General features: G+C 41.3%; 1 protein-coding gene across 1 annotated transcript; it reads right to left on the reverse strand.

The window, feature by feature from the left end:
• Positions 1 to 2,929: 2,929 nt before the first annotated feature.
• bmp7b (bone morphogenetic protein 7b) lies at positions 2,930 to 25,558 on the reverse strand. The gene is made up of 7 exons (XM_085259758.1): positions 24,919 to 25,558; positions 9,720 to 9,912; positions 8,213 to 8,361; positions 5,693 to 5,896; positions 4,530 to 4,606; positions 4,082 to 4,192; positions 2,930 to 3,881 (listed from the first exon to the last, which is right to left on the reverse strand). Exons 1-7 carry the CDS (start codon positions 25,316 to 25,318, stop codon positions 3,732 to 3,734), a joined length of 1,284 nt encoding a protein of 427 aa, XP_085115884.1. The 5' UTR covers positions 25,319 to 25,558; the 3' UTR covers positions 2,930 to 3,731.
• Between the last annotated feature and the right edge of the window lie 357 nt (positions 25,559 to 25,915).

A 25,915-nucleotide genomic window follows, 5' to 3' on the forward strand; every position in this document is an offset into this window, starting at 1 on the left:
ACACACACACACACACACACACAGAGAGAGAGAGAGAGAGAGAGAGAGAGAGAGAGAGAGAGAGATACTAACAAACACTTGTACCCGTCATACCGAAACGTTCTTGTGAAAATGAAAGCATGTGGGCGTAAGGATTTTTTTTCTTTTCACCAGAAGCTCCTCCTCTATTATGTGGGGTTTAATGCTCCTTACTTAAGACCGATATTATTTCACATCGGGTAACGACACTGAGTGGGCGGAGACTAAAAATTCAAAGTTCACTTGGATGAAAGGTGAGGTGCGTAGGTGTTTTAAAGAAGACTTTTGGCACCGTTTTGCAAACGCACTGTTTAGTTTGCCCAGCAGGGGGCACTGTAAACCTTGGTTAATGCCTGTTCCGACAACGTGAACTTCGAGTGAACCTGATCAACCAAACGATTGTGCCATAGTAAATTAATATGACTATGGTCTATAAAGATGGGTATATGAAAAGCAGTTATAATGCCTAGAGCTAAGACACTAAAGTTCTATCAGTAAGAGGATCTAATCTGTTGTGAATCATTTGTGGACTTATGATCTTGGTGAGATTTAATTCACAAGAATTTGTTCATATGGGAGCGAAGCAGGATTAAAAGTGTCACATTTTTATGTTAAAAAAAGTTCAGCACAATACTTCCCCCTTTGTAAGAGCAGATATGAAGTGCAGTGTTGTAGAAGTGGCTCTGAAACCATGTGATGATGTGACCTTGACACAGAATGTCTTCCGAGGAATGATATGAGATGTTTATTAACTAATATATATATAATTCAGGATCCTGGCAAGACAGGACAGTTTGAAAATTGGTTGACAGTTATTAAGCTAAGCATAGCAGAGGGGAGGGGGGTAACACTTACCTGCCACTTCATTAGGTATACATGTTCAGTTGGTCATTAACACAAATATCTAAGTGCATTTCAGCATTAAGTTCAGCTGAAGTTCAAAATAAGCAGCAGAATGAGGAAGAAAGGTAAGTTACCTGTCTTATGGCATTGTTGGTGGTGCCAGACAGGCTGGTTTGAGTATTTCAGTAACTGCTGATCTGCTGGGATTTTCCCCCATACAGTCATCCCCTGGATGACTGTATGGGGGAAAATGGTTTAAAATATGTGAAAATACCCAGTCACGAAAAGTTCTTTGTGTGAAAATACATCAGAAGAGGATGGGCAATCTTTGAAGAGGACGGGCTACAGCAGAAGATCACACTGGGCAGCTAAGACCAGGAAACTGATTTTAGTTGTCTGAGAAGATGGGGAAAAAACATTGCTTAGGGGATATTTTCTTAGCACACGGTGGACCCGTATTTCCAAGTGAGCATCATTTAAACAACATAGCCTACCGGAGTATTGTTGTTGACCATGTCCATACCTTTAGAATGAACCCCTATGGCTGCTTCCAGCTGAACACATTATGCCTCCAGTTACGAAGCTCCAGTTATGTCAAACTGGTTTAGTAAACATGAAAATGCGATCACAGATACTCTGGAAAAAAAGCCCTCCACAGCCACTGGATCCCAGTCAATAGAGTACCTTGGGCATAGGCTGGAACAGGAGATTCACATTAAATCTGCATCAAATATGAGATGCTTTCATGCCAGTATGGACTAAAATCTCTGCGGAATGTTTCCAGGACCTTACTCTGAAAGTCAAATCGGGTCCAACCCAGAACTAGCAAGATGTACCTAAGTGTTTGTTCAGATTTCCACATCAAAGGGGTAACACCAAGACAAATGGAGACATTAACATGATATCAATTGGCAATATATGAGGGCATGCAGCTTTTAAAAACATGTAGTAAATCTTAATCAAACTTGTGCTGATAATATGGCTCCTAACACTCTCCTTACTGGTATGTGTCTGACAGGAAAACAGCCAGAAGTCTGTCTCATTCTGACCATCTCTGCAGGAACTGACCCTTGATGATAATTGCACCAATAGGAAGCCAATCCAGCACAGCAAGTTAGTATTTGTAGTTATACATACTTTATGAATTTTAGAATTTTTACTTGTCAACACAAATTCACAATTTTACAGAATATTTCTCACAGATGAAATATCGGAATTATAAGCTGAAATTTCCAGACTGTCCAGCCTTCAGCAGGTAGTTATGTGAACACACAAAAGCTACCTCAACCATCCCATAATACAGTTATCCAGCCAGATTACTACTGGGGTTATAACAATCACCTTACACTTCTTTAAAGTACCCAGCACTTAACCAAGTGTGCAGAAGTTCCACTCAGCTGTTTTTAACAATTTTCCTCCACTCATTCAGGTGTGCAGGGAATTGCACATAACGTAACTCTTTATTTGTTTTCATCAGCCCTTTCAGTAAAAGTTCTCAATATACTGTAAGAGCTCCAATGCTTTGGAAACAGAAACTGCTGTGTAGTTAAATGAACAGCTGTCCTAATGAATCTGAATCTGAAATCTGAAAACAAAAGCTCGTGTCACGGATCGCATCGTTTAAATGTAAAAGTCGGTGCAGCGTGCTTGACACCGATGCGCACAAGCGTTCTGCATTTTCCCCAAATCCTCTGTCAGCAACCACTGCAAAATATTTACACGTAAACCCAGTGTGCTTTGTACTTGAATGCATGTGGGAGCATCGACGCACACTCGCCGACAGAAAACAACCCACATCCACCTCATATACGTAAACCACAGACACAGGCATGCAAACCCACACACACGTAGTAACTAAGCCTGAGAAATTCTTAGTTTGCTTTTGAATGTGGAAAAAACTTCTTACAGATCTCAGGTCAGCAGGTGAAGGGTGAGGCTACAATCCGGGCAAATATTTGTGCAGGAACGTGTAAGACAGTTCAATACCAGCGTGTGTCCTCCTCAGACTTGGACACAGTTCTGCTCTCCGTCCAGATTAAACAATAAATCTCAAAGTGGCTTTGTTGCTTTTCTCCTCTTTATTGTTGTACCAGTTCAGCAGTGAAACATAGTCGAGACATTGGAGCACATGGTTACTTAGCCGGCTCTCAATAAATAGACCTTTTAAATATGACAGATTGTATTACAGCAGAAAAATATAAACCTGAAAATGTCGAGCACACAGAACAAGATGCTTCATACAAAGATCCCACTCTCTTCCTCCCCCCATCTCTCTGACAGCTCAGCTGATTGTTGTTACAAAATAAATGTGTCATGCTTCTGAGGCAGAGCGCCGTGTGCCGTATTTGAACTCAATGCTAATGCCAAAAGTAGTTTTCTTTTCATTTCTTCAGAGTTTGTGTGCACTCATACTGACAAAGGAAGTAGGCAGCTTTACATAAAGGAAGAAAAAAAAACACAAATCCAAGTGACAGAAAATAAATACACTTGCTTTGTTTTTGAAAAAACAAAATATTTACATGGTATTGTACATAGAAGAAAAATATAGATTCATCCTCCCTCGCTCAGTAAAAGTATAAACTACAATAATTAGAATAATTACTGAAATAAACAAAAGATTGTTGGGTGTGAATGAATATACATTACAATCACTGTTTTAAATGTATCGTATACACAGTAGAAAGCACAAACATGAGTGTGTGTGTTTATCTGTTCATCTGAGAATGACAGAGAGTCTTCAAAAAAAAAAAAAAAGCACATAGTATATTTTGTAACCAACTCTCAACATGTTTAAATTACAGCAAGGGGGAAGCCCTTTTTTTCCCAAGAGTGTGTGCGTACGCATGTGTCCATGCGAGGATGGTGATGGTCTAGTGGCAGCCACAAGCTCTGACCACCATGTTGCGGTATTTCTTGAGAATGACGTTCGAGCTGTCGTCGAAGTAGAGCACAGAGATGGCATTGAGCTGCGTGGGGGCACAGCAGGGTTTAGGAACTGTCTCTGGGTTAATGAAATGAACCTGGGAAGAGGAGGAGGAAAAGAAGTTGTGAAGAAGAAGAAAAAAAAGGTATTTGCGTGGATACTGCTGAAAATGATGCCCTTTTTGGATAATTAAACACAGTTGTTCCAACAGTGGCTACATTGTCTTGACATTTGATGAGATGATTAGACTCTTAACATGACTGCTGCATTTTTTCCCCTCGTTCTATGGTTACTCACAAGTGTTTGCACAATGGCATGGTTTGTGGCGTTCATGTAGGAGTTCAACGGGAAGGCACACTCTCCCTCGCAATAGTATGCTGCATATCCTTCTGGAGCAATGATCCAGTCCTGAGAGTGGAGGAGAAATTCAGGTTTGTTTGGCTATACTGTTTCGATATGTTGGATATTTTCACCCTTTGTTTCTATAAAAGGCATACAGGAGTTTAATGTGTTTTCTGTTACCCTTCAGTATTGTCTTCATATGGCCTAATTATGCCATATCTTGTACTATGTGTTGGGAGAACACAAATAAAGCAGTAACTTCATCTAACAAAGGTATTTCTGGGCTTTTATTGTGTCACTGATTAAGATTCTGGGATAGGAGCAGCAAACAGCAGTGTCTGGTTTAGGTTTCTGTTGGGCCAAGCAATTCTGGCGACCGAAGAAAGAGGAATGGTTTCCGTACCTGCCACCCCAAGTCTCTGAAACTGACGTAGAGCTCATGCTTCTTGCATGCCTGCTTCTGATCAGTACTGCTGTTTTCTATAGAACAGGAAGAAAAATAGAGAGTTTATACTTCAGCACAAGTGCTTTTATCCTTCTCAGCTAGACGAGTAACTATTTGCTGTCGTCAGACCCCAATTAGGCAGCAATGATAAAGAGCAGACCTAAACATGCCACCATGTTCTCATGCAAAACATCAACACTTGTACAACGACTAAAAGAAACCACCTCCATCTAGAGCAGCAGTTTGGTTAATTGACTTAAATGAATGGGCTATGCTGCACAGAGGTCACTGTGTCGGGCTTTGAGTTTCTACTGGATGAAGCAGATGTGCACGCAGAGTAGCCGAGCCACATTTTCACAACTCTTGACTTTATTTATTCTCTCTCCCCTTTCTCCCGCTTATTTCAACATGTGTTTTTTTTTTTCCTTTTTACTCGGTCCATGTGTTGAAAAGAATAGTCTGTTTTCGATCAAATGCTATCTCTCGCTTCTCCTGGTGACCTCTGGGGCTCTGCGGTGCATTAGTTCCTGAAAGCGGTTCACATTGGAAATGATGATGAGCGACTGGTTCTCATCATCTAGTTAAAGACCACTGCTATTCAGAGTTCTAAACAGGCCCATTTAGCCCATGTGTCGTGGCCCGGGTTGCCCCACAGCAAGCTGCAGATGTGTTCTTCCATAAAAGCCCGTGCTGCCTTACCTCCATGCAGGGAACTTGGCCCCAAGTACTCTGTAATGCTTGTGTAAATAAACAAAGACAGCAGAGGCATATTTGAAGCTCAGGCATTACAGTCTAATGTTTCAGTGCTTCACATAAACACAGCCCTCTCACACCTTCAAAACAAAGGCCTTGAATATTCATCGCAGGAATCACATCCATTAAAGGGATGTACTTTTGCATTTCGGTACATGCACGTGCTTGTGTGTGTGTTAGCGCCTCAATAAGCATGCTGCATGAGTTGGCCCTTTTATTATGAAACTGTAGAGTACCAGTTATTTATTTCCCATTCCATGAATTCTTCACTAAGGATACAAAAGACAAATGGATCCGGGGGTTATCCCAACACGCCAGAGTAAATCATAGCTGAATGTTTATAAAACACAAACACATTTTGTGTTTACCTGCAACATTGGCCACTCTAAGCGCCTCTTGGCTTTTTGCCCCTTTCGAGCGGTTGGGGTTACGCTGTTTGCCCCCTCCTGTAGCTGAGCGGATGCTTCGCAGGTGCACCTCAGTGGCTTTGAAGAAGGCCACCATGAAGGGCTGTTTATTCTGAGGCCCACTGCGACCAACCAGGCCTGCCGTACGAGGACTGATACTCTCTCCTGTAGGGGGTGACAGAGAGGACAGTGGAACAGGTGTTCAGACAGATCAGTGTGCAAATGAGAAAAGCTGAGCTCCTGAATTTAAATAAATATGTCCCTGCTTAGTGTGGCTGTTTTTAAGTTTTTATTTTGCATATAAACTGCTCTTACTGAAACCACTTTCGCTGCATTTGGTTTTACACATGTGACTTTCTTCTCTGAATTCCTCTCCCTTCTCCACCTCTGAAATAGCAAGAACAAACGCAGCGCTGAACATCAAAGCCTCCCTTCTTGTGTTTGCGTGGGTGTGTTTGTGCTTGCGGGTGTACAAGCACTGCAGTAGTGTCTATCTGGTTCCCGCATGGAAGAATGTGTGTCTGATCACTGTTCAGTGGTAAATCAAGGCTTCTGGCCGCTGCTGGCGACGAGAAGTCGCAGGAACCTGTCTGTACACGCTCATCCATAACCCCTTCATACCTGATCCAACACACAAACACACACTCATAGATATGGCCTCACCAGCACACCCACTGCACGCCTCGAAGGCTACATAGTGTCTGTTTTCCTCGCCTAACATGTAACATCCTGCCATCCTTTGATGGATGATATTCTCAAACACTCCCTGCTGACTGTTTGTTGATAAAGTTTTCGCTGACAAACATTTAAGGCTCTCGATGACAAACTCCTGCTGAGATGTTATCCTTTGGTTAGCACACTGTATTTTCCGCATGTCTGCTAATGATGCTGAGGGTATGGCGGATGATAGTGGTGATGAATGATGAGAAGCAGGGTTTGATTTATCTTTCCACGCACAAGGAAGAAATCATCTGACTGTAACCTTTACAGCGATGATGGAGGCCTTTGTCTGTTGCAATACAATGCCGACCTTCATTTGTGTTCAACATCTTACCTTAATCATCTGCACAGTACTGTGATTCATGCTGTTTATTCACGCAAGCTTGTTATTTTGTAACGTTTACCCTTAAATATAGCTGAAACTCTTTTGCATTAGAAACCTGTATTCTGAAGACATTTTAAGGTGCACCCTCTTCTGCTGTAGTAGTTCATCTGCTTCAAATTTTGATGTGTTTATGTGTTCAGAGCTGTTCTTCTGCATACTTTGGTTGTATTGAGCTGTTATTTACTGTTACCTCTGACATCTGACATAAAAAAAGGTATTTTCTCATTCTCTGTAAACTGTAGAGGTGGTTGTGCGGAAAATTCCAGTAGCTCAAAGGTTTCTGAAACACTCACACCAGCGTGTCTGGCACAAATGACGTGCCATTTTCAAAGTCTTACTTAAATCACCTTACTTCTCCCTTCTGATACTTGATTTGAATTTCCATTGACCCATGGAAATTCTGATGCATGCCTAAATGCACTGAGTTGCTGCCATGTGGTTGGCTAAGTAGACATTTGCGTTAATGACCAAATAAATGAAAACTTACCCATCTTACCCTTGCAAATCTTACAGTTTGCATATACAGAGTCTAGTATTTTTTATATTTTTTTTATTGGCTAGCCTCTGTACCTTTGTTCATGTCCTTTTCTGTAGCAATTTGTGAGTGACAGCTATTAATTTCTGTGGAAATCACATTACACAAGTACACTAGCTCAGTTACCTGGCACATACCCATCAGACAGTAAATATAGTTACAATCAAAATATTTTTTCCTGCCCATTTGTTTTTTTATGGGCACATCCATGGACCACTTAAAGTGGTCCTGATACGTGTCAGAACAAGCACGTATCAGGACTGATGGCTTCCACTGAACTGAATCTCTTTCTTTGTGTTAAATCAGTGACCCTTGAACTCGTTTTCTTTCTAGAAAATTAAAACAGATACACTATTCTTTCTGAACTCAGCTTTTTCACTCCATTTTATGGTGACTGATAATGATTCATGCCACAGTTCATACTATTGGCAGTTTTTTGTTCTTCCTCAGTCACCTCAGGACTTTACAGTAAAACTCTGAGTTGAGATTCTGACTCAGGAAAACTCATTCATGACATCCTGTGAACGTCTTGAAAAAACCCTTCGACCGCTGTGTAGTTTCTCAGTCATAGCCAGGCACTGAAGTCTCCTTACCAGTAATGACTGGGTCAGTATGACACAAAAGTTCAATATTAGCTCTTTGCGCAATTTTGAGTTTCGCAGTGAACAGAACAGGACTTCCGGGGAATGAGCCAAATGTAGCAGGAGCACTGGAAGCAGTGCAAGCGCACAAGGAAAAAGCTGCCAAATTTAAAGCTGGACAGGTTTTTGCTCTTTATGGGCCAAGTCACTAAACATTTTGATCACACTCTGTGTATTTCTGTGACATTCATTGCCCTGACCATTTGTGCTGTCCAGAGCCAGCTGTAGACCCAGATTTCTGCCAGGGTTCAGGACCCAGTGGTTACTGGTGGCTGTTACATCAAACACCAACCAGCCCTCCTCCGCTGCCCAGATCACTCTCGAGTCCAGCAGAAATAGGTCTGACTCCCTGAAAGGGACAAGAAAACTCACTTAAAATTAGATATTGACTTGCACTATTTTTTTTTTTAAAGGTAGAGACAAGGTGGCAGCGTGTGCAGCTAAGTGACCAAAGCAGAGCTGTTGAGGGGAGAGAGGGAGTGTGACAGAGTCAACCAAAGAGAGAGATGAAGCAAGACAGACAGTAAGGCAAGGGAGGCGGGGAGGGCTCCAGCTGGTGAGGCCCAGGGGAACACTTCATTTTCTTAATTGACAATAATGGCTTTATAAACGACGGGTCCTTTCATACACTACACACGGTCCATCACTGGCTGGAATTTTGTGGGAGAGCCAAAAAGCCAAAGAGAGAAAGGGAGCAAAAAGTACAGCTGTGAGAGAGGACAAGAATGTGTGAAAAGAGAAACAGTGCATATCCAAGTCGGTCCTATTGTTCAGCAGTAAACTCTGACCCTTTCTGCCCTTTCACCATTGGAGACTAAATCCCTTGTTCTTCATGTGGCCATTCATGTATCCCGACCTATTTTCTGACTGGGAAGATAATGTGTCACAGAGCTCTGGTTCATTCATGTACCTGGGCCTGTCTTTGGCAAAGGGATAAATGACGGTGTTGTTCCCTTTGGATAATAGAAACCTTTAGGAGGGGCTGAAGATAGCTGGATATGGGCCATTCCAGGGTTACATGTATAACTACTGGTAGGTGTATCAAAGCCTTCAAGATAAGTTGTTAAAACTTTAATTCATTTATAAATTTTAGGTAGTTTTTCCATGTCTCAATAGAAAAAGCATAGATCTATGACATAAAATGATTGATGACTAGACTTCCTTGAATTTATTGAATTTGTTTTCAGGTTCTGGGCCTACCCCTCTGTTAAGCTGTTACTTACTGGGACATTTGTATAAGACAGGGCGATAGTTCTTGCTATTTGTATTTTTTTTCCAGATCAGTCAAAGTGTTTGCTACAGGAAACATACATTACAACAAAAGGAAGCATTTCTTACTGATAAATAACGTCAGACTAAAAGTCTGTTCTTGGGAAGATGAGCGATTTGAACTAAATATTAACATATCATGATGCCATGTCGTTTTTTTTCCACTGGCAAGGACCCCACCCCAGTTATGATGAGACAATGACAGAGAATAGCAGTAAAGCCTGGGTAGGTAACCCTTGTATGGACTAGGAGGTGAGAACTAATAAAAAGAAAAGAAAAGGTGAGGCAAGGAAACAAGAATATACTAGCATGTAGGGAGAAGACGCTTATAAATGTACAACCGGCAGGTTAGTAAGTGAGGTGTGGTCCAGCCCCTGAAACTGTCTTTTCAGCATCCAACTAATCTTTTGAAACACATAGCCACAAACCAATGCTCACCTGTCTGAGTGTTCCTCCAACACCTGGTAGATGCTGATACGGAAGGTCTCATTATCATACCGTTCATGGATGAAGTCTTTATATATACGGAATTCGGCAGCAGTGACTGCCTCACCCTCAGGGATTCGTGATAGATCGAATTTGAACTCTCGATGATGCCGCCGCACCGGTAGGAATTCTTTATCGTGCTCCACTGCAAAACATAAACATAAAAAAAATATGAAAAATGTATCTTTAAAGAGGCTGTATGTATTCAAAGAATGTTTCCCATTCACATGAGTTATGTTGCATTCTCCCCTTTAGCAGTGATACAAAATTTTTACAGGCAGACACAAAGAGCTAATGTGACTTTTTTTATGAAACTTAAAAGCTTTTCGTGTGGTATTGAGTTGCATCTTCCAGGGAAACAAAACATATGCTTGCAAAGTAGGAAGACAACAAATGTCTTTTACGCTCAGACTTTCTACAATTCATTTTTCCTAAACCATCCATCATCCTCAGTTATTAGCGAGGAGATGACATAGCTTGTCAGACTCGGGGTCAGCCCCAAATTAAACACATCTATAGCTATTCAATACACATGTTGGCTTATGATTGAAACATTCATGAGAACTAGCACTAAAAGCAATGCATCTGGCACACACTGAGCCGTGATAGAGAGATGCGGGCGGACTCTGACAGCTTTATGAGCCTCTTTCTTCCCCCTCTCTTCCCTTCATAGCCCCAGAGAGTCATCCAGTCTGCCCTTCATCTGGTTCTCATGAGTTGGAGCTTGATGTTCGGTGTACCCCTTCCCCACCCCTTGTTCTCTCTCATCCTCACATCCCAGCTTTCCAACCCCTCCTGTACCTCCCTGACCTTGCTCATCTCATGTCCCAGCAGGAAATCCCAGGGGTCAGTGCCTTTCTTATCTCATCATCTCCTGAGGCACCCGCCACTTTTGTCTTTATTAGCTGATAGACAGGTTCCCCACCCATATAAGTATGTATGCATATACACACAAATATAAAATATGCACTCAAATGTACAAAAAGAAATCAAAGAAAATAATAAATATACATTATTGAGTCAGGCTCAAGTGATATTGAAACTTTTTTTTTTAAAAAAGCTTTTTTTTTGCTTGTGTTTAATTTAAATGAAAGAGGAGGGTGACAGGAAATGTCAGTGGATCGCCATAGTTATAGGATTTGTCCTCATCTGTCGAGATATAAAGTGGGATTGTGGGTGAAATGACACTTTCTTCTGATGACTTATGTGTTAGATAAATTTCCAACAGCTCATATGTGTTGTTATAGGCTTCAACAGACCCCCTTTAAGTACATTACTTCATTACATTTGGAGAAATTGATTTGTAGAACACAGGTATCCCCTTGGTCAGTCACCTATAGTTAACAAAAGTTCAAATATAGGGTTAGGATTACAGTTTTTCTCAGTCGCTTTGGTGCGTTTCTCAGATCAGAATTGAAATTCTCATAACTATTAGTTCAACCTCCACAACACTCAGTCATTTGTGCACATCATAGTAGCAATTTCTCCTCTCTCTGAACAAACTGCAAATGATTTTGGACATGAATCAGTTGCTTCCATACATTTCCCTGCTGCTTTCTGACATTTCCATTTGCTTATGTCATGTCAGTCAAAAGTAATCATACCTATGGATGCTGAATAGTCATTCCCAATAAAACTAATAGTCATACATCCATTGCTTAAGTCATCACACACAAAATTGTTGAACTAGTTATCACATGCCAAATATTGGCCATCTGTCAAGCAAATCCTATACCTTTCTGTATCATTGTTCTTGGAAATGTCTCCGAAATTGAACAATTGATCTCAGGTGAATTACAGCTGTCACTCATGAGGAGGCTCTACCAAATGGGTGATTTTATGTTTACATGTATTCTACAGTGAACAAGTGACTGTAGCATATTTTTCTTTTGCACAATTCTGTAGGATTACAAACACTTCTACACAATGGAAATGTGAAACGTACGTATTCAGTGTCTTAGTTACTCCCAAGACTCCCATAACATCTACAGTGACTTTACTGCACATTTCAGATGGCTGTACAGGTAGGCCATAGTGCTGTTGTCAGCATTTTCAGGTGTCACCAATTGTTTTTGCAATGGGAAACACTGAAATTATAAACTGTCATAGTGGAAACATGACAATGCCATTTGACTATCTTGTTCATAAAGATGGTGTCAAGACTTTTCATTTTGATGGCACTGACAGTTTCATTGACATGGATACTTGCTTTTGAGGTATGGATAATCAATTCTGTGCATGTGACGTGCTTTTGCAGGCTATCCACTAGGTTTTGCAGTTTGCACTAATTGTTTTGGGAAATGCACTAACTGCTGTGCAAATGTTAATGGTGTTCTGAGAAACGCACCAAAGCGACTGAGAAAAACTGTAAGTTTCTCACAAGAATTTTAGGCAGCTATTCCAGCCAACAAAGCAGAAAGGTGCCCAAAATCTTATACAAGTCACAAGTAACATACACAAGTATGTAGATAGATAGATAGATAGATAGATAGATAGATAGATAGATAGATAGATAGATAGATAGATAGATAGATAGATAGATAGATAGATAGATAGATAGATAGATAGATAGATAGATAGATAGATAGATAGATAGTGTTGGGGCATAACGGAGTACATGTACCGACGTTACGTATTTAAAATACAAAATATGAGTAACTGTATTCCGTTACAGTTACCGTTTAAAAAGGTGATATTCAGAATACAGTTACGTTGTTGAAATAAAGGGATTACACGGCGGTCTTTTCCTGTTTCATATGTTAGGCTATGCTCTCTCTAGAAGCATGTAAATATAATAATAATAACCACTGCAGCCTTTCAACACCTCTCTCTGTCTCTTGCTAGCAAAGTTAACCCACACAACAAAGTAAAGCTAGTTTTTGGCTACGAGCCCAACACGGAACCCGACGTATTGGTCAGAGGTCCGTTTACCTCGGTTCGGAGCCACGGACCTGTTTTATATACACGCGGAATAGTTTTCTATACGAGATCGCTGCAAAAAAGTGCAGCCTTACCTAATGTCCACCCTACTGTTACTCATTTTATATTAAGATTTAAACATCCAGTTGGTATTGGTATGGCGAGTAACCCTCAATAAATCACACAGCAATAGTACATTCATGTAGCTGTAAAAAGCATGACAATATATTAAGTAATCCAAAGTATTCAGAATACGTTACTCTCATTGAGTAACGTAACGGAATACGTTATAAAATACATTTGGGGGCATGTATTCTGTAATCTGTAGTGGAACACATTTTAAAAATAACCTTCCCAACACTGTCGATATAGATAATACAAGTACAAGGATCTCTTTCCTACATCCCCTTTCATTTCTATCTTTATTAAACCCTGTTGCTGAAGGACAACGTACAATGGCAGCACTGTGAGATGATTCGGTATAAGAAAGGATCTAATTACTCTTCAGTGAGGCACAGCTTTAGGCTCCCATTGTTCTCCATCTATGGGCACACACTGAACTGGTTTCAAAAGCTGTACAGCTTTTTAAATTCAAGGTTTTGTGGATTTCACCACATGCTTTTATCAATTCAACACCAGTGGATCTAGGCAGTGCCACTTGTTTATTATCTCTTCTCATCAGAGCCTTCATTGAGCTCCCACCCTGAAGTCAAACATTACAACATTATACTGTGTTTTGACAATACATGCATGCATACAAGCTTGCTTATACCTCTCCACCTGCAGGTCACCTCAAGCTCAGACTCTACTGCACACTGGATAACAGCACAGTGATGGCTCACTTTTGGCCTCTGACCACTTAAAGCAAAGTCTGTCTGTTTGGGGCCTTTGTTGCAGGCATATGCTGTAAAAGAATTTAACATTTCTGATCATTTGAGGTTCAAAGACTCCTATGTAACTCTAAAGAAGTGTGAAAAAGAAATATATATTCTCTTTCATATTCCTACATCACTATCATGTATCATCTTCCAGGACCTTCTAGGACACATCCCCACACAACAGGACATGCCCGCAATATTATGAGGAATGCAACAAGTAAGGACTACCACTTTAATGTTATTATTCCAGGAAACAATTACTTCTTGTTACTAATTTACCCTGGAACCTTCTCACACAATTTTAGAGCCTGCCTATTCTTCTACTGTCCCAGGGAACTCTCCCTCCTTCTGTAGCCCAGTGCAGGTGCAGTCCCTCTGGGGAGAAAGCCAGACCTGTTCTTGAGCCCCCCCTGAGCAGCCACCCCGCCCCTTTACTGTAAAAGCTCTTTATCTTTGCTTATGAGAGCAGTTGGATGCTGCTGCTGTAAAACTCCCACACTAAATATTTTCCTCTCACATCAAATGTCCACTCTTCAGTGCTGGTATTTGTGTAATTTGTGTAAAAAAATATAACGCAGCGTACAGAGTGCAGCTAAGGCCTCTGCTATAATTCTTCCGTTTTCTCTCTTTTAATTCTCTCCAAAGGAAGCAGTCGTCAGATGAGGGGACAAGGCACAGTTAAAGCCAAGTGAGTGCATTTATGACTTCCTCTGGGAGGAAGTGAGTAGCCTTCACCCCACCTGTGTCGCAAAAACACACACCACAAACATGGCGAACACACCCTCTGATGCCATGTGAACCCTTCATTCAGAGTTTTCAACGTCCAAATCAGTCGGAGTCCTTAACACGGACACACACACACACACAAACAGAAAAATAGTCCATTGCACACGCACAACTATCACAAAGTATTGCCTGTGAAGTGAACAGTCTTGTGCGTCACAGCACGGTAACACAATCATTATGGGTTTTTGTAATCCATAATTAGAGACGCAACAACACACAAATGCAAAGAGGCAAACACACACACACAAGCACTTACTCTTACACAGCGAGCTGCTTTTATCATTTGGTCTTAAGACGTCTGATTGCTTTTTCTAAAAACGCTGATGATGCATGGTTATCCCATATCATTTAACAAGAAACAAGAGCAGGCCACACACGTGCACAGCAGCACACATCACAGATATCAGAGGGACAGTGAGTCCTCCATCCTCTCAGTTTACCATGCACCTGGCAGCCAGAAGGTTTTTCATGAACACTGTATTAGCATCTTAGCCCGTGCTAAGCCAAAACCGCAATTCTTTCTCGAGAGAAGAATCAAATGTAAAAAAGGATCATTCTGAACACATTTTTTGAATTATCAAAAAAACCAAAAAAAATCCAACATGTCTTTGTGTTAAAACAGATATTGTGTGTATAGACATAGACTCCTATAACACTTTTTGAGATAGATTTACATGCCCCCCTACCACCACCACCACCACCAGCTCACAAGAAAAGGACAATATGTTATTTCAGCACTTTGTATAAAGCCACGGCTTTAATGTCACATACACCTTTCTGGTTGCATAAATAAATCAAACTGAAATAGTCCCCAGAAAGTGCACTTACTCACTAATTTACTTGTGTTAGACTAACATTTGAGTAAATTACTGCTCTGTGAAATCATAGGGCTCAAGGACTTTTATCCATTAGAAAAAAGGGATTTAAAAAAGCCCACTCACATTTAAAACCTACATATTTAATAACAGCAAAAACAGACACGACCACTGTTGATTTACACTTCAATAACTTTTTTAACCATAAAATAACAATTTCAAAATGAGTACCTGCCACATTAACACATGTCAAAGAGAGTGACTCCCCTTTTCATTTCCACTCTGGCCTCAAATGCATTACGTAACTTTGCCTGATTGGACACAATTTTTCCACAAGAAGCATGCTGCTTACTGCTCAAAGGCACTATGTCACAAACCACCAAATATGAGCTTTGTGACAGCTTGAAGAAGACCAAAGAGGACGCTGACTAAGAACTCTAAGCAGGGGGGAAAAGTCTTGTGCAAGAGGCAGGACAAGAGTAAATCTTTGGCTTGCTTTAAGTCTGAATAGTGAGAGCTCAGCACTGATGTCAACCTGGCACTCATGCAACTGAATTAGGAAGTAATATTAACTGGCTTACTAGGAGTATTTATTGACCATTAAAAATGGGTAACCCACATATGTCCATTAATAAGTCAAAGATTAATACACAAAAGTTACTTTTCAACACAAATAAAGAGTTTAGCCTTGTCTGATTGTTAGTAGGATTACTCAAATATAATAAATAAATTTGCCTGGAATTTTTTTGCCAAAGATTTAGCAATGATTGAATTTCATTCAGATCCTTTTTTGTTTGTTTGTTTTGTTCTTTGCAAAACAGGACATGTTGCATCATATTTCAACAAATAGTACATATGAAACTGAAGAAAATGTGGGAAATACTGTCTTGTTTTTGTTCTCAAGAAAGTATTATAAACTAATCTGGATCCAGATACATCTCTGGATCCGGGGACTGATCTCATGCATGATGTGGAGGGAATTTTCAGCCTGGGTGCAAATATGTACTCTCAGACCTCTCTTGTTATTATCATATTATGGAGATGAACAGTAATACACAGGTCTAGAGTGTATGTTGTCCTTCCTTCTCTGTACTTGTGTCCTATTCTTTATGCTTATATATGATTAGCTGGGTTCTTCTCTTGCTTTTGTGGGAACTAAACCTGATAGATCACGGGACATGTAAGCAGCAGCAGTAATGGTAATCAGCTCTTATTCTAAGTCACAAGGGAGGCTGTAGCAAAAACATCTACAAAGTGAATAAATACCAAGCCAATGAAAAATTATATTAATTTTTAAGTGCTCTAGTGCTGCTAATCAGCACCAGATGTGATACATCTCACTAAACAGATGTGAAAAGAACTAAACGAACAAATTTTTCTCTCATTGTGGAGATGGAGAAGTACCACACAGACCTGCACTTCCATGTACATATTCCTCTGTGTTGCCTCGATGACTTGATATGGGACCACCGGGCCCTGCACCATTCATGCCCCTCTGTCTGTTCCCATAGGAGCTGCCACAGTTCCTTCTCCACATATTGTGTGTTAAGAGCAAGATAATGGAGACCAGAGAAGGGAAGGAATGACTAACTGGTGAATTAGTTTAGACATATAAGAGGCTCTGGCTTGCAGACAACACTGTGTCACACACTTGTGCGCTCAGAAGCAGTTGTGTCACGCTATAGTCACACCAGAGGCACGCAGCTCTAGTTTTATAGCTAGTAGCCAAGTCAGGTAATAGCAAGTGAAGAACTCCAATATTTCTTTTTTAAATACACACTCATATGTCACATTCATTCCCTCCCCGCCCTTCTCTCTATTGCTCCTTGCATTCCTCTTCACAGTGGGCTGCCCGTGGTGCTGAGGCTAATACAGATGTTTCCCGCTGTCTGCAGGCCAAAGCAGCTGTGCAGAGAAACTTTATCTTTTCGGCGTCCAACAAGTCCCCTGAACTAAACCTCCACCATCACGTCTGGCCCAGTTTTTAGTATGTCCTACACACAGGGCCATATGATACCAAATTTCCCTGCCTATTCTCCTGAATCAACAGTATTGATTATCACCACTGGCCTCCTAGTATTAATTAACTTGTTGTTTTATGGTCCCAGAGGTGCTGCGTGGTATTTAGTCTCCAAACTCATACTCTGCCCCTCATCTCCAGAGGTTTAGGCCTCCTGTGCTCCCAGACATAAAACATTTCAACACTTTCTCAAGTTCTTTTGTATGTTTTTCTACTCCCCATCTCTCTTTCACACACATCCACACACTTTCTCTGAATGCAAAACATAGCATTCCCTTCCTCTTCCCTTAATTTCTCCATGCTTTTCTATTAAACACAGCAGAGAGAAGCAGAGAGATTTCCACCTTTCATCTATTCTTGAGTTGCTGAATTTGTTTGTCGCTGTCTTTCTTTATTACAGCTTCTTCCCCAGCTGTGTTTGAGGAGGCTTCTCACATGTGGGCCAGAATAAAGTCTGGCCTACAAAGTATGCGTTGAAGGCCAGTCTTTCCTCTTTGCATGCAGCCTGTCCTTGACACTGTGACTGTAACACATCTTTCTTCCTCCTCTAGATTTATGTAATCGCTTCTGTGTACACTCCCAGTGAATGAAAAAGTACATGCATATTTATCTACTTTCATGTGTACAAGTGTGGAGAGCAACGTATGCTCACTTTCCTGCTCAGAAAGAATGTTTCTGGAGCTAATTAGTGTTATTGAGTGCACGTTTTATTGCCTTCTGCTGGACAGGGAGTGAGCAGAAGCAAAGGAATGTAATAGCTAGTACAGATAGCCCGGCCTTCCTCTCAGGTAATTTCTCTTAATGTACTCCACAATTTGATGTACTGCACCAAGGTCTAGTGTGTAAATAAATACCACAAATGGAGACAATTAATCTCTTTTCTCATAAGCTTCCAACAGCTTCACAGAGTACACAGCTGACAAGATCAAGGAAGATTATGTTTTTTTCCCAATGTCTTATCTAAGAAATTCACCTGTTGAACCCAGGAGTCCGAAATGATATCTGGATGTACATAACAGAACCTCTGTGCATTTGGCCAGGCTAAGGCACTCGCTGAGAGAGATGATGAAACAATCTGCGGGTGGGACGATGTGGCGAGTGGTCAAAAAGCCCAGATGTACTAAGCAGCGGGCGTTCTAGCTCTGCCTCAATGATAGACGGACCTCCTTCATTGCCAGGAATGCTGCACTCATTTTAGTGTTTCTAATAATTTTACTCTCCTTCCTTGCATATTTCTTTTGTCCATATGTGGCTCTAATTCTGCAGTAACTGAAATAATTTGCTTTTTGGCTAAAACCCCAATATGCATATTGAAATGCAAAAACCGGATCCACTGAATAAAAAATATTTCCACACATTTTCCTACTTTTCTATCGTCTGCGTTACTTTGGCCTTGCCTTATCAGTGCGCAGCAGCATCTGCACTCCCCTGCACTTCCATGACAGCAGGTACCAAACAGTGAAGCTGAGAGGGCAGATGGGGCGAGAGCAAAGTCAAAGATCCTGGGACCAATAGCTCTGTTGATGCAAAAACAAATGCACCGCTCTTTGCATGGCACTGAGGCACTGACAGGGCAGAGGGGAGAGAAAGAGAGAGAAGGAATGAAATGAAAGAAGAAACATGAGGATAAAGGCTGATCGCAAATAGATGCCACACATTTCATTCCTTATTGTCTTTCCTTGTGTGAACATCTTGTGCTTGTGAATTTTCATGTTGGAGCCGTGACGGGAGTGCGAACTCAAACACTATTTTAGAGCCACCTACCCTGCCCAGTCACCAGCTGCATTGTGTAATGTGTGTTAGTTCTCCTAGCAGAAGATTGCGTTAGCGGAAGCCCATAATACTGACCAGATTCCTCACCAGGCTCCGACAGCCAAATCAAAGCTTGTAAAAGCCAAGCAACAAATGTACGCAAGTGGTTTTATGATAAGTGCTGAAATATTGTGCCTGTGAAGCATGGAACATGAACTGGCTGTCACAGGTTTCTATTTCTTCAGGCAAGCAGCTGAGTTTCCCTTGAGTTTCCTCACAGCTATTTTATTTATTTCAAGAAGGAATGGGCTGTGATTCCACCAAATGAACAACAAGCTGATAAAAACAGGGTGTCAATGTGGCCATCGCACGTGCGTAAGACACTGCACTGTGATGCAGGAGACAATTTTAAGAAGTTTCTCCTTCTGCCAACATGAGTATTGTATGTGAATTTTCCTGAGGTCTATAATAAGGGGTGGCTTGGCTGGATGAGGAGGGTGTGGCTCCTGTGGTCACAAAATTAGAGAACATAAAAACAGGGGGATGAGGGGAAGAGTGGGTGAGTGGGGGAAACTGAATGGCTGCAATTCCACATCTCTGAGTTGTTTTATCCTATAGTTAATCCCTACAGTTTATCCCTGTCTTCCAGCACATTATATCAAAACAAAGACTGCTGTAGATTTAGGATGTGGCTGCTTTATAGTCACAGTCACCTTTCAATAATGTCTGATTGCCTTTGACAAGGGAGCTGATGCAAGTTGCACGTTCCAATATTCAGAACCGTCACTGTCGAGTAGGTTCTTCAGATTCACTCCTTAGTTAATGAGTAGTTGAAAAATGAACTGTGATTTGATGTAGTGAGCAACATAAAAAGATTTCAGTTAACCTCTATTATACATCATACAGAAAAAAAATCTCAATATAGGGTATTTCAAAGCCAAATTGAAGGAATCTTTTTTTTTAAAACTGGATTTGTTTGCTGTCTCATCTTTATTTTGATAAAAAGATCAAAAAAATACATCCATGGCAGAGCTAAATTAGCTTTGTACAAAGATTTAAAGCACGGGGCAGCATCTTAGCCTGGCTACATCAAAACTACAAGCATCTCTGAAGTTCACCAGCTGTTTTATTCATACAAAAACAGAAATGTAAAAATGACAGCTTTAGGGTTTTAAGGAGGAGTTGTGTCAGATAGAGGATGACAGTATACAGTAAGCTACTGGAGCAATGAAGAAATAGATTGGCAAATAAACCTCGGCAAAATGTTGCTTTTACACTTCACTGTTTTCATTAATTAAACAAACAGGGTGTAATTAGTGCAAGTCTCAGCTGCCCTGCTGCTTCATGTTTCACAGCGAGCTATTGATCTTTTTACCCAACAGTCCACTACAAAGTGATAAAGCATGTTCACTGAACAGCCAAATTATTGCTTTAAAACAAAAACATCTGCATGGCTCTATACCAGCAGAAGCAAGTGAGAATGACTGTACCAAGAAAGTCCCAAAAACTTTATTCTGGCGGAAATGGGTCGCAACGTTTTCAGTGAGAGAACTGTTTCGTCACTCATCCAAGTGACTTCTTCGGCCTCTTTGGAGACTGACTTTATCACTTTGTAGTGCTTCGGCTTTTTGGGATTGTCTTACCTGGATGATTGAGCATGCATCAAGATACCAAGAAAGTCTTTACAGTCAGTGTTTCTTCGAGGTTCTCACATATTCTGTATAAATCTCAGATTTGTGATCCTCAGTGAAGCATGAGGTAGAACCCAGAAGTAAGGTTTATGGGTGCAGAGGGCAAACATGTTTTATGGCTGCAGTGAGAGTAAGAGGTCAGCAAAGCTGCTGTTAGTATAATCTCAAACCTCTCCATGGCCTTCAAGCAAAAGACGTCTGGTTTGACCACAAGTCTTAAATGTAAAGACTCTTCTTCCTGTGGTTACTGTTTCTTCTTGTGCAAAGGCTCAAAGGCATGTGTTCGTGACCGTGCACACACTCCTGCTGTGGCAAGTTAATGATCGTTAAGTGTGAGTAAGTTATAGCATGAAACTTTGCTGACCCTTTCCCAGAGAGTCAGTGCTGTCAGACCCTACAGCAGTATAAATGCATCACGCAGGCATGATGTCATCAGTAGCTGCCAGTGGGCAGGATGTTTCCTAACGTGGTAATCGCTCTACTGTGGATAGTCACTCTGTACCCAAGAGATCAAACTCTCTTTGCTCTTTATAGGATAAACATCTTGAGCAAGCTACACTTCCCTTGCACTCCACTTTTCATCACCAGTCTCCTTTTAGCATACGGAAAGTATGACTTACTTGTTCCCAGTTCTGTGTTTAAAACACTGTTAGAGTGAGAGCAACCGAAAAATAAAGAAAAAGACAGATCATTACAGGGTATCAATTTGTATAATTTAGTGCAGTGTTCCAGTCTTGTTTGTTCAGCCCCTTTTGACTGACTACGCATATCTGGTTTTAGGTACCAGGTGTGTTATTAGAGTTAATGAGCTCTATAGGGATCTAAAGGAGGTGCAAATAGTGGTAGTTAACTCTAGGGAGAGTGGTGCCGGGGTGAGATACCCCCTGCAGAGTAGCGGAAGCGCGCAAAGCAGGACTGAGGGGTGTGAGGGTGCCGAACAGGCACTTGGGCTAATGCGAGCCGTCAGATCTGTCCGCTGCCGCTCCGAAGCCTGAGGTGTCGCAGAAGTGTCTCAGATCCACAGGACCGGGATGAGAGAGCAAGAGAAGGTAGAGGAAAACAAAATGTGATCAGAGAAAGGGAGGCCCTACAGGCAGAAACAAAAAAGGATTATAGGAACTTTTACCGCAACTTCAACTGTAAAATGGTAACAGCGCCATCTGTGGCTTCAAGTAGTCATTAAAGGATTATGGCCCGTTAATAGTGTGGAGCTCAAGGGTATCGGTACATAACCTATTAAATGTGAAACAAAAAATCCTATTTCAGTGAGACATGCCAGAACTTTAAGAATTGCTGGCAATTAGAAAAACAAAGGATAAAATTGGTCTTAACTTGGAGTAATAACATGACACTACCATATCATAACCTTATGAATTTGCTAAATGTAGCTTCCACTAAATGATTGCCTTAGTGTAGCACTGTGATTGACTCACAGCCCCATAAGAATACATTAATCCGTGATTGCATGAGAACAGGAAAAACGCTGTGACTAACACACCTCATGAAAACATCTTGCAGTAATAGACTATGCCCTCACCTCCCTCTTCACACACACACACATACACACGCGCACACACACAGCACAGGTGACGATGTTGCTTCTCTTTAAGTCATCCAGGATGCAAATAGCAGACAGCCAAGTCATGGCCCTTTCCTGTGGTTGGGAATGTGAAAATGGGCATTTCAGGTAAAATTCATTATTGTTACTTAGCTATGACAGCAGTGTGAGTGTGCTAATTTTCTGGTGTGCTACATGTACATATGCGGCACACACCCAGGACCTGGGTGAGCTGCGCTCCATGCAGCAGTATGCATTCTGAATGCATGCTGTAAGTCATTTACACAGCTGGCCTTTTAAACTGAAGTGACTCAGAGAGAGGACTTCCCTGGCCTGAGGTCTGTCCCAAAGCCCACACCCACCCTAGCTGGCTGCATTGGTCTCTGCATATACTCAAACAAGCTGACAACAAAGTGTATCAGCTCTGTTGAGTGGCAATCAGTAAGGAAGAGCGAGAGCTAGAACAATTATTTTACATTCTACATAATATGGACTATTCTAGTGGCTCAGGGATCTTTGATTTTGATGGCAATTCTAAAATCAGATCCATTTTCACATATTTGACCTTAAATTTAAATGCAAACAGTGCATGAAAACGGGCCTTTCAGGAAGCAGCGCCTAGGGTACAAAGTCTGACTAATGTACCTTGGCTCAGTAGCTATGGAGACATGCAGTTTTGAGGGACAATTTTTAAATAAAAGCTACACTCATTTTGCTCTCAGACAACCTAAATAAGAAAACAAAAACCACAACGAGCAAATGTGGAAAGGAAGGAATTTGGAGAGGAAATAGTCAATCCATTTGAAAGCCATCACTTTCTTCTCTGTGAATTCCCTCTCCCTCCCTCCCTCCCTCTCGTGTAAAGGGTAACGAAATTGCATATTATCTGCTGTTTTGAATAAAGCCACCAGGATGTCTATTTGATGGTATCACATGAGAGTACGGAACCAGCCTAACAATAGGCCCTACTGATAGATTTAACACGTGGCAGATTAAATCACGAATGCGCTGTTTATATCCAAATGAGTGTCATTTGAGGGAACACTAAATATGTGCTGTGAGGAAGACTCAACCTGAGCAGATGCCATTAGTGATTACATTAGCCACAAGATTTCAAGAGGGCAGTGTGACTTTGTTGTTGTTAACATAGGAAATAAAAAAAGTTCTCCCTAGTTGATGTAAGCCATCTTGCAAAAGGTTTTTGCTAAAAAGATGTTTGCAAAATAGACAGACCAACTTTATCACTCTGCCAAAGGCTCCCTTCTCCCTCCTTTTTCGCCATCTTAGTGCCGTCTTGGCCCTTGACTTTGTGAGGCCCTTGACTTGTGTCTTGAGTCTCTGTGGTCAGATCCATCTGTGTCACAGCCTGTCAAAAATAGTCACAATGCAGCAGCTCCCACAGTAATTACACAGTGCAGTGGAGGAGCCAGTGTCACCTCCCTCTCTCTTGCCAAGACACTCCAACAATGAGCTTTCCAGGATTGAATGTAAATGTCTCACTGCTTGCAGAAAGTCAAGAAACAAAATCTATTGGCTGACAAAAACCGTAACCACCCGTATGCCTGCTACAGATTTGATTTATTTCTATGTCTGTCTGGTACCAGATTGATATGTAAAAGCTACTCTTCTGGAACCTAAATGGAGCTGTTGCTGTGACTACATAATTTGTTAAGTAAATTGAATAATAATGATGCTTTTATCAATCCATAAATCTGATAACACATGCTAATGTTTTGATTATTTACACTTTACAACCTCTGACTGTTGCTGGCAGCAATAAAAGGTCAATAAACATATTTGATTAGATAAGCACATTGGGCCAGAAAACAACTTTCAACAAAGCAGTTTTATTGATGTGAAGTATGTCCTGTGCGATTGTTATTCACTTTGTGAACAACTGAATCTAATTAAACCACACTGTGACTACACTAACATCACTGGCTGGCATTATTTGTGATGTGAGGGATGTCTCCAGATTAGAGTTAAGGGAGGACCCAGTGCACTTTGAACTCATTCTGCTGTTGACTTACTCATTCTTTAGATAACACATGGCTGACAAGTTAGCTGCTGCTGGTCCATCATCCACAGAACAGCACCTGAACATTAGCTGGTTGCACAGCTGTTTAACAGAGAGGGACACTGGAATGTGCCACTCCTGGTATTAGCTAGATAACTGCAGTATGTAAACGTGGTTATTGTGCTGGTCTCCTTTGTGTGGACACAGGTGTACCATCAGAAAAATACTTGTGCTGTTTCTTTACGTGAAGCGCTGTAAGAAGATAAAATACCACCACAGTCATTCTGCTCTTCCACCTTTGACACTTACATATCATATGACTAAAAGCCTGATTTGTCCCAAAAACAATGTGTAAGATGTAAGCAGAGTGCAATAATAAAAGTGCTAAATCTCCTTGTTAAAAAAAGAACACCGACGCGAATTAACATATGAAAATTCTCAACACTTATAATCGTCAAGCCAAAGATATGTGTCCTTAAAAAAAGCTTTTTTTCAAAGTCCTTGCTATGTGTTTGATAATTAATATATAAAGACAGTCATACTAGTACTACATTTTAATAATCAAATAAAAGACCTGGGTTATTGTGACGCGCATAGCAACGATTACATTGATAATATTTCGACGTGTTTATTATTCTCCACCGTCTTGTTTTTCTGGGAGGGGATTTATATAAAATTGAATGTGATGGGAGACTTAAGAAAATAAAGTGCCTACCTAAATTCACAAAGCTCATGACCATGTCTGCATCGTTTAAGAAGTTGTTGTCTTGCAGGCTGGCTATCGGTGGACCCTGTGTGGTGAAGACGGGTTTGTAAGGATAGGAGTATCTGTCCTCGTCTCCGTCTGTAGACATGGCGTTGTATAAGTCCAGCATGAACATCGGGGCAGCATTGTGTTTTCCATGGAGGTGGGGTCGCGGCCGGTGCGGCAGCCCCAAGATCGACAGGATCTCCCGCTGCATCTCTCTGCGCTCCTGGCTCTTCAGCCGACGGTGGATGAAACTGGAGTGAAACTCGTTGTCCAACGTAAAGTTCGTAAAGGCAGTGTTTGCCAGGACGCAGTAGCTCCAAACCAAGAGCAAAACGGGAGCACGCTTATCCAAAATCTGTGCCATAATGCTCGCAGTGCGTAATTGCGCCCAATTCGGATCACTGAAACTCTAAAAAAAAATGGTTAGTAAACTTTTAGCAGCAGACACTCTGTGTTTAATATCCAAAATCAGTTACGGTCCCTCATGTTGAGGGACGTGCTGCCGAGTGAAACATCAACTTCACTTCAAAGTCCTTTTATTGACTGCTTTCCTGGACGCGTGGACCTCATGCGCAACCTGCGGTCAAGCTCTACCAGCTGTAGTGCAGCCTGCAACTGCAGAGAGAAGGCTGCAGGCAGACAGGTTTCACTAGGAGAGACGAGAACAAGTTTTGAGGAGGCGCTATTTGCAAAGAGGAGTAGAGGGAGAGAGAGAGAGGGAGGGGGAGAGAGAGCGAGAATGTTATGGTTGCCTTATTGAGCAGAGCTAGCCTGGCTTTGTTGCCAGTAGGAGAACGCCTTGAGGCTACATGTGCAAATAAGAAAAGGATTAGGACTGGGTTTGTATTATGACGCTTCAGTTTATTATACACCACATTTCGTCAATGCTTTCCACATTTCCTAGTACCTGTAGGCTCGTGATAATTCACTAACGACTGATGTTAAGACAACCACAACAGAC

This window comes from Mchenga conophoros, linkage group LG20, assembly GCF_057382185.1.
Source record: "Mchenga conophoros isolate Kocher_MC1m ecotype Shallow Benthic linkage group LG20, M_conophoros_male_GT1.1, whole genome shotgun sequence".
In the NCBI taxonomy this organism is placed as follows: domain Eukaryota; kingdom Metazoa; phylum Chordata; class Actinopteri; order Cichliformes; family Cichlidae; genus Mchenga; species Mchenga conophoros.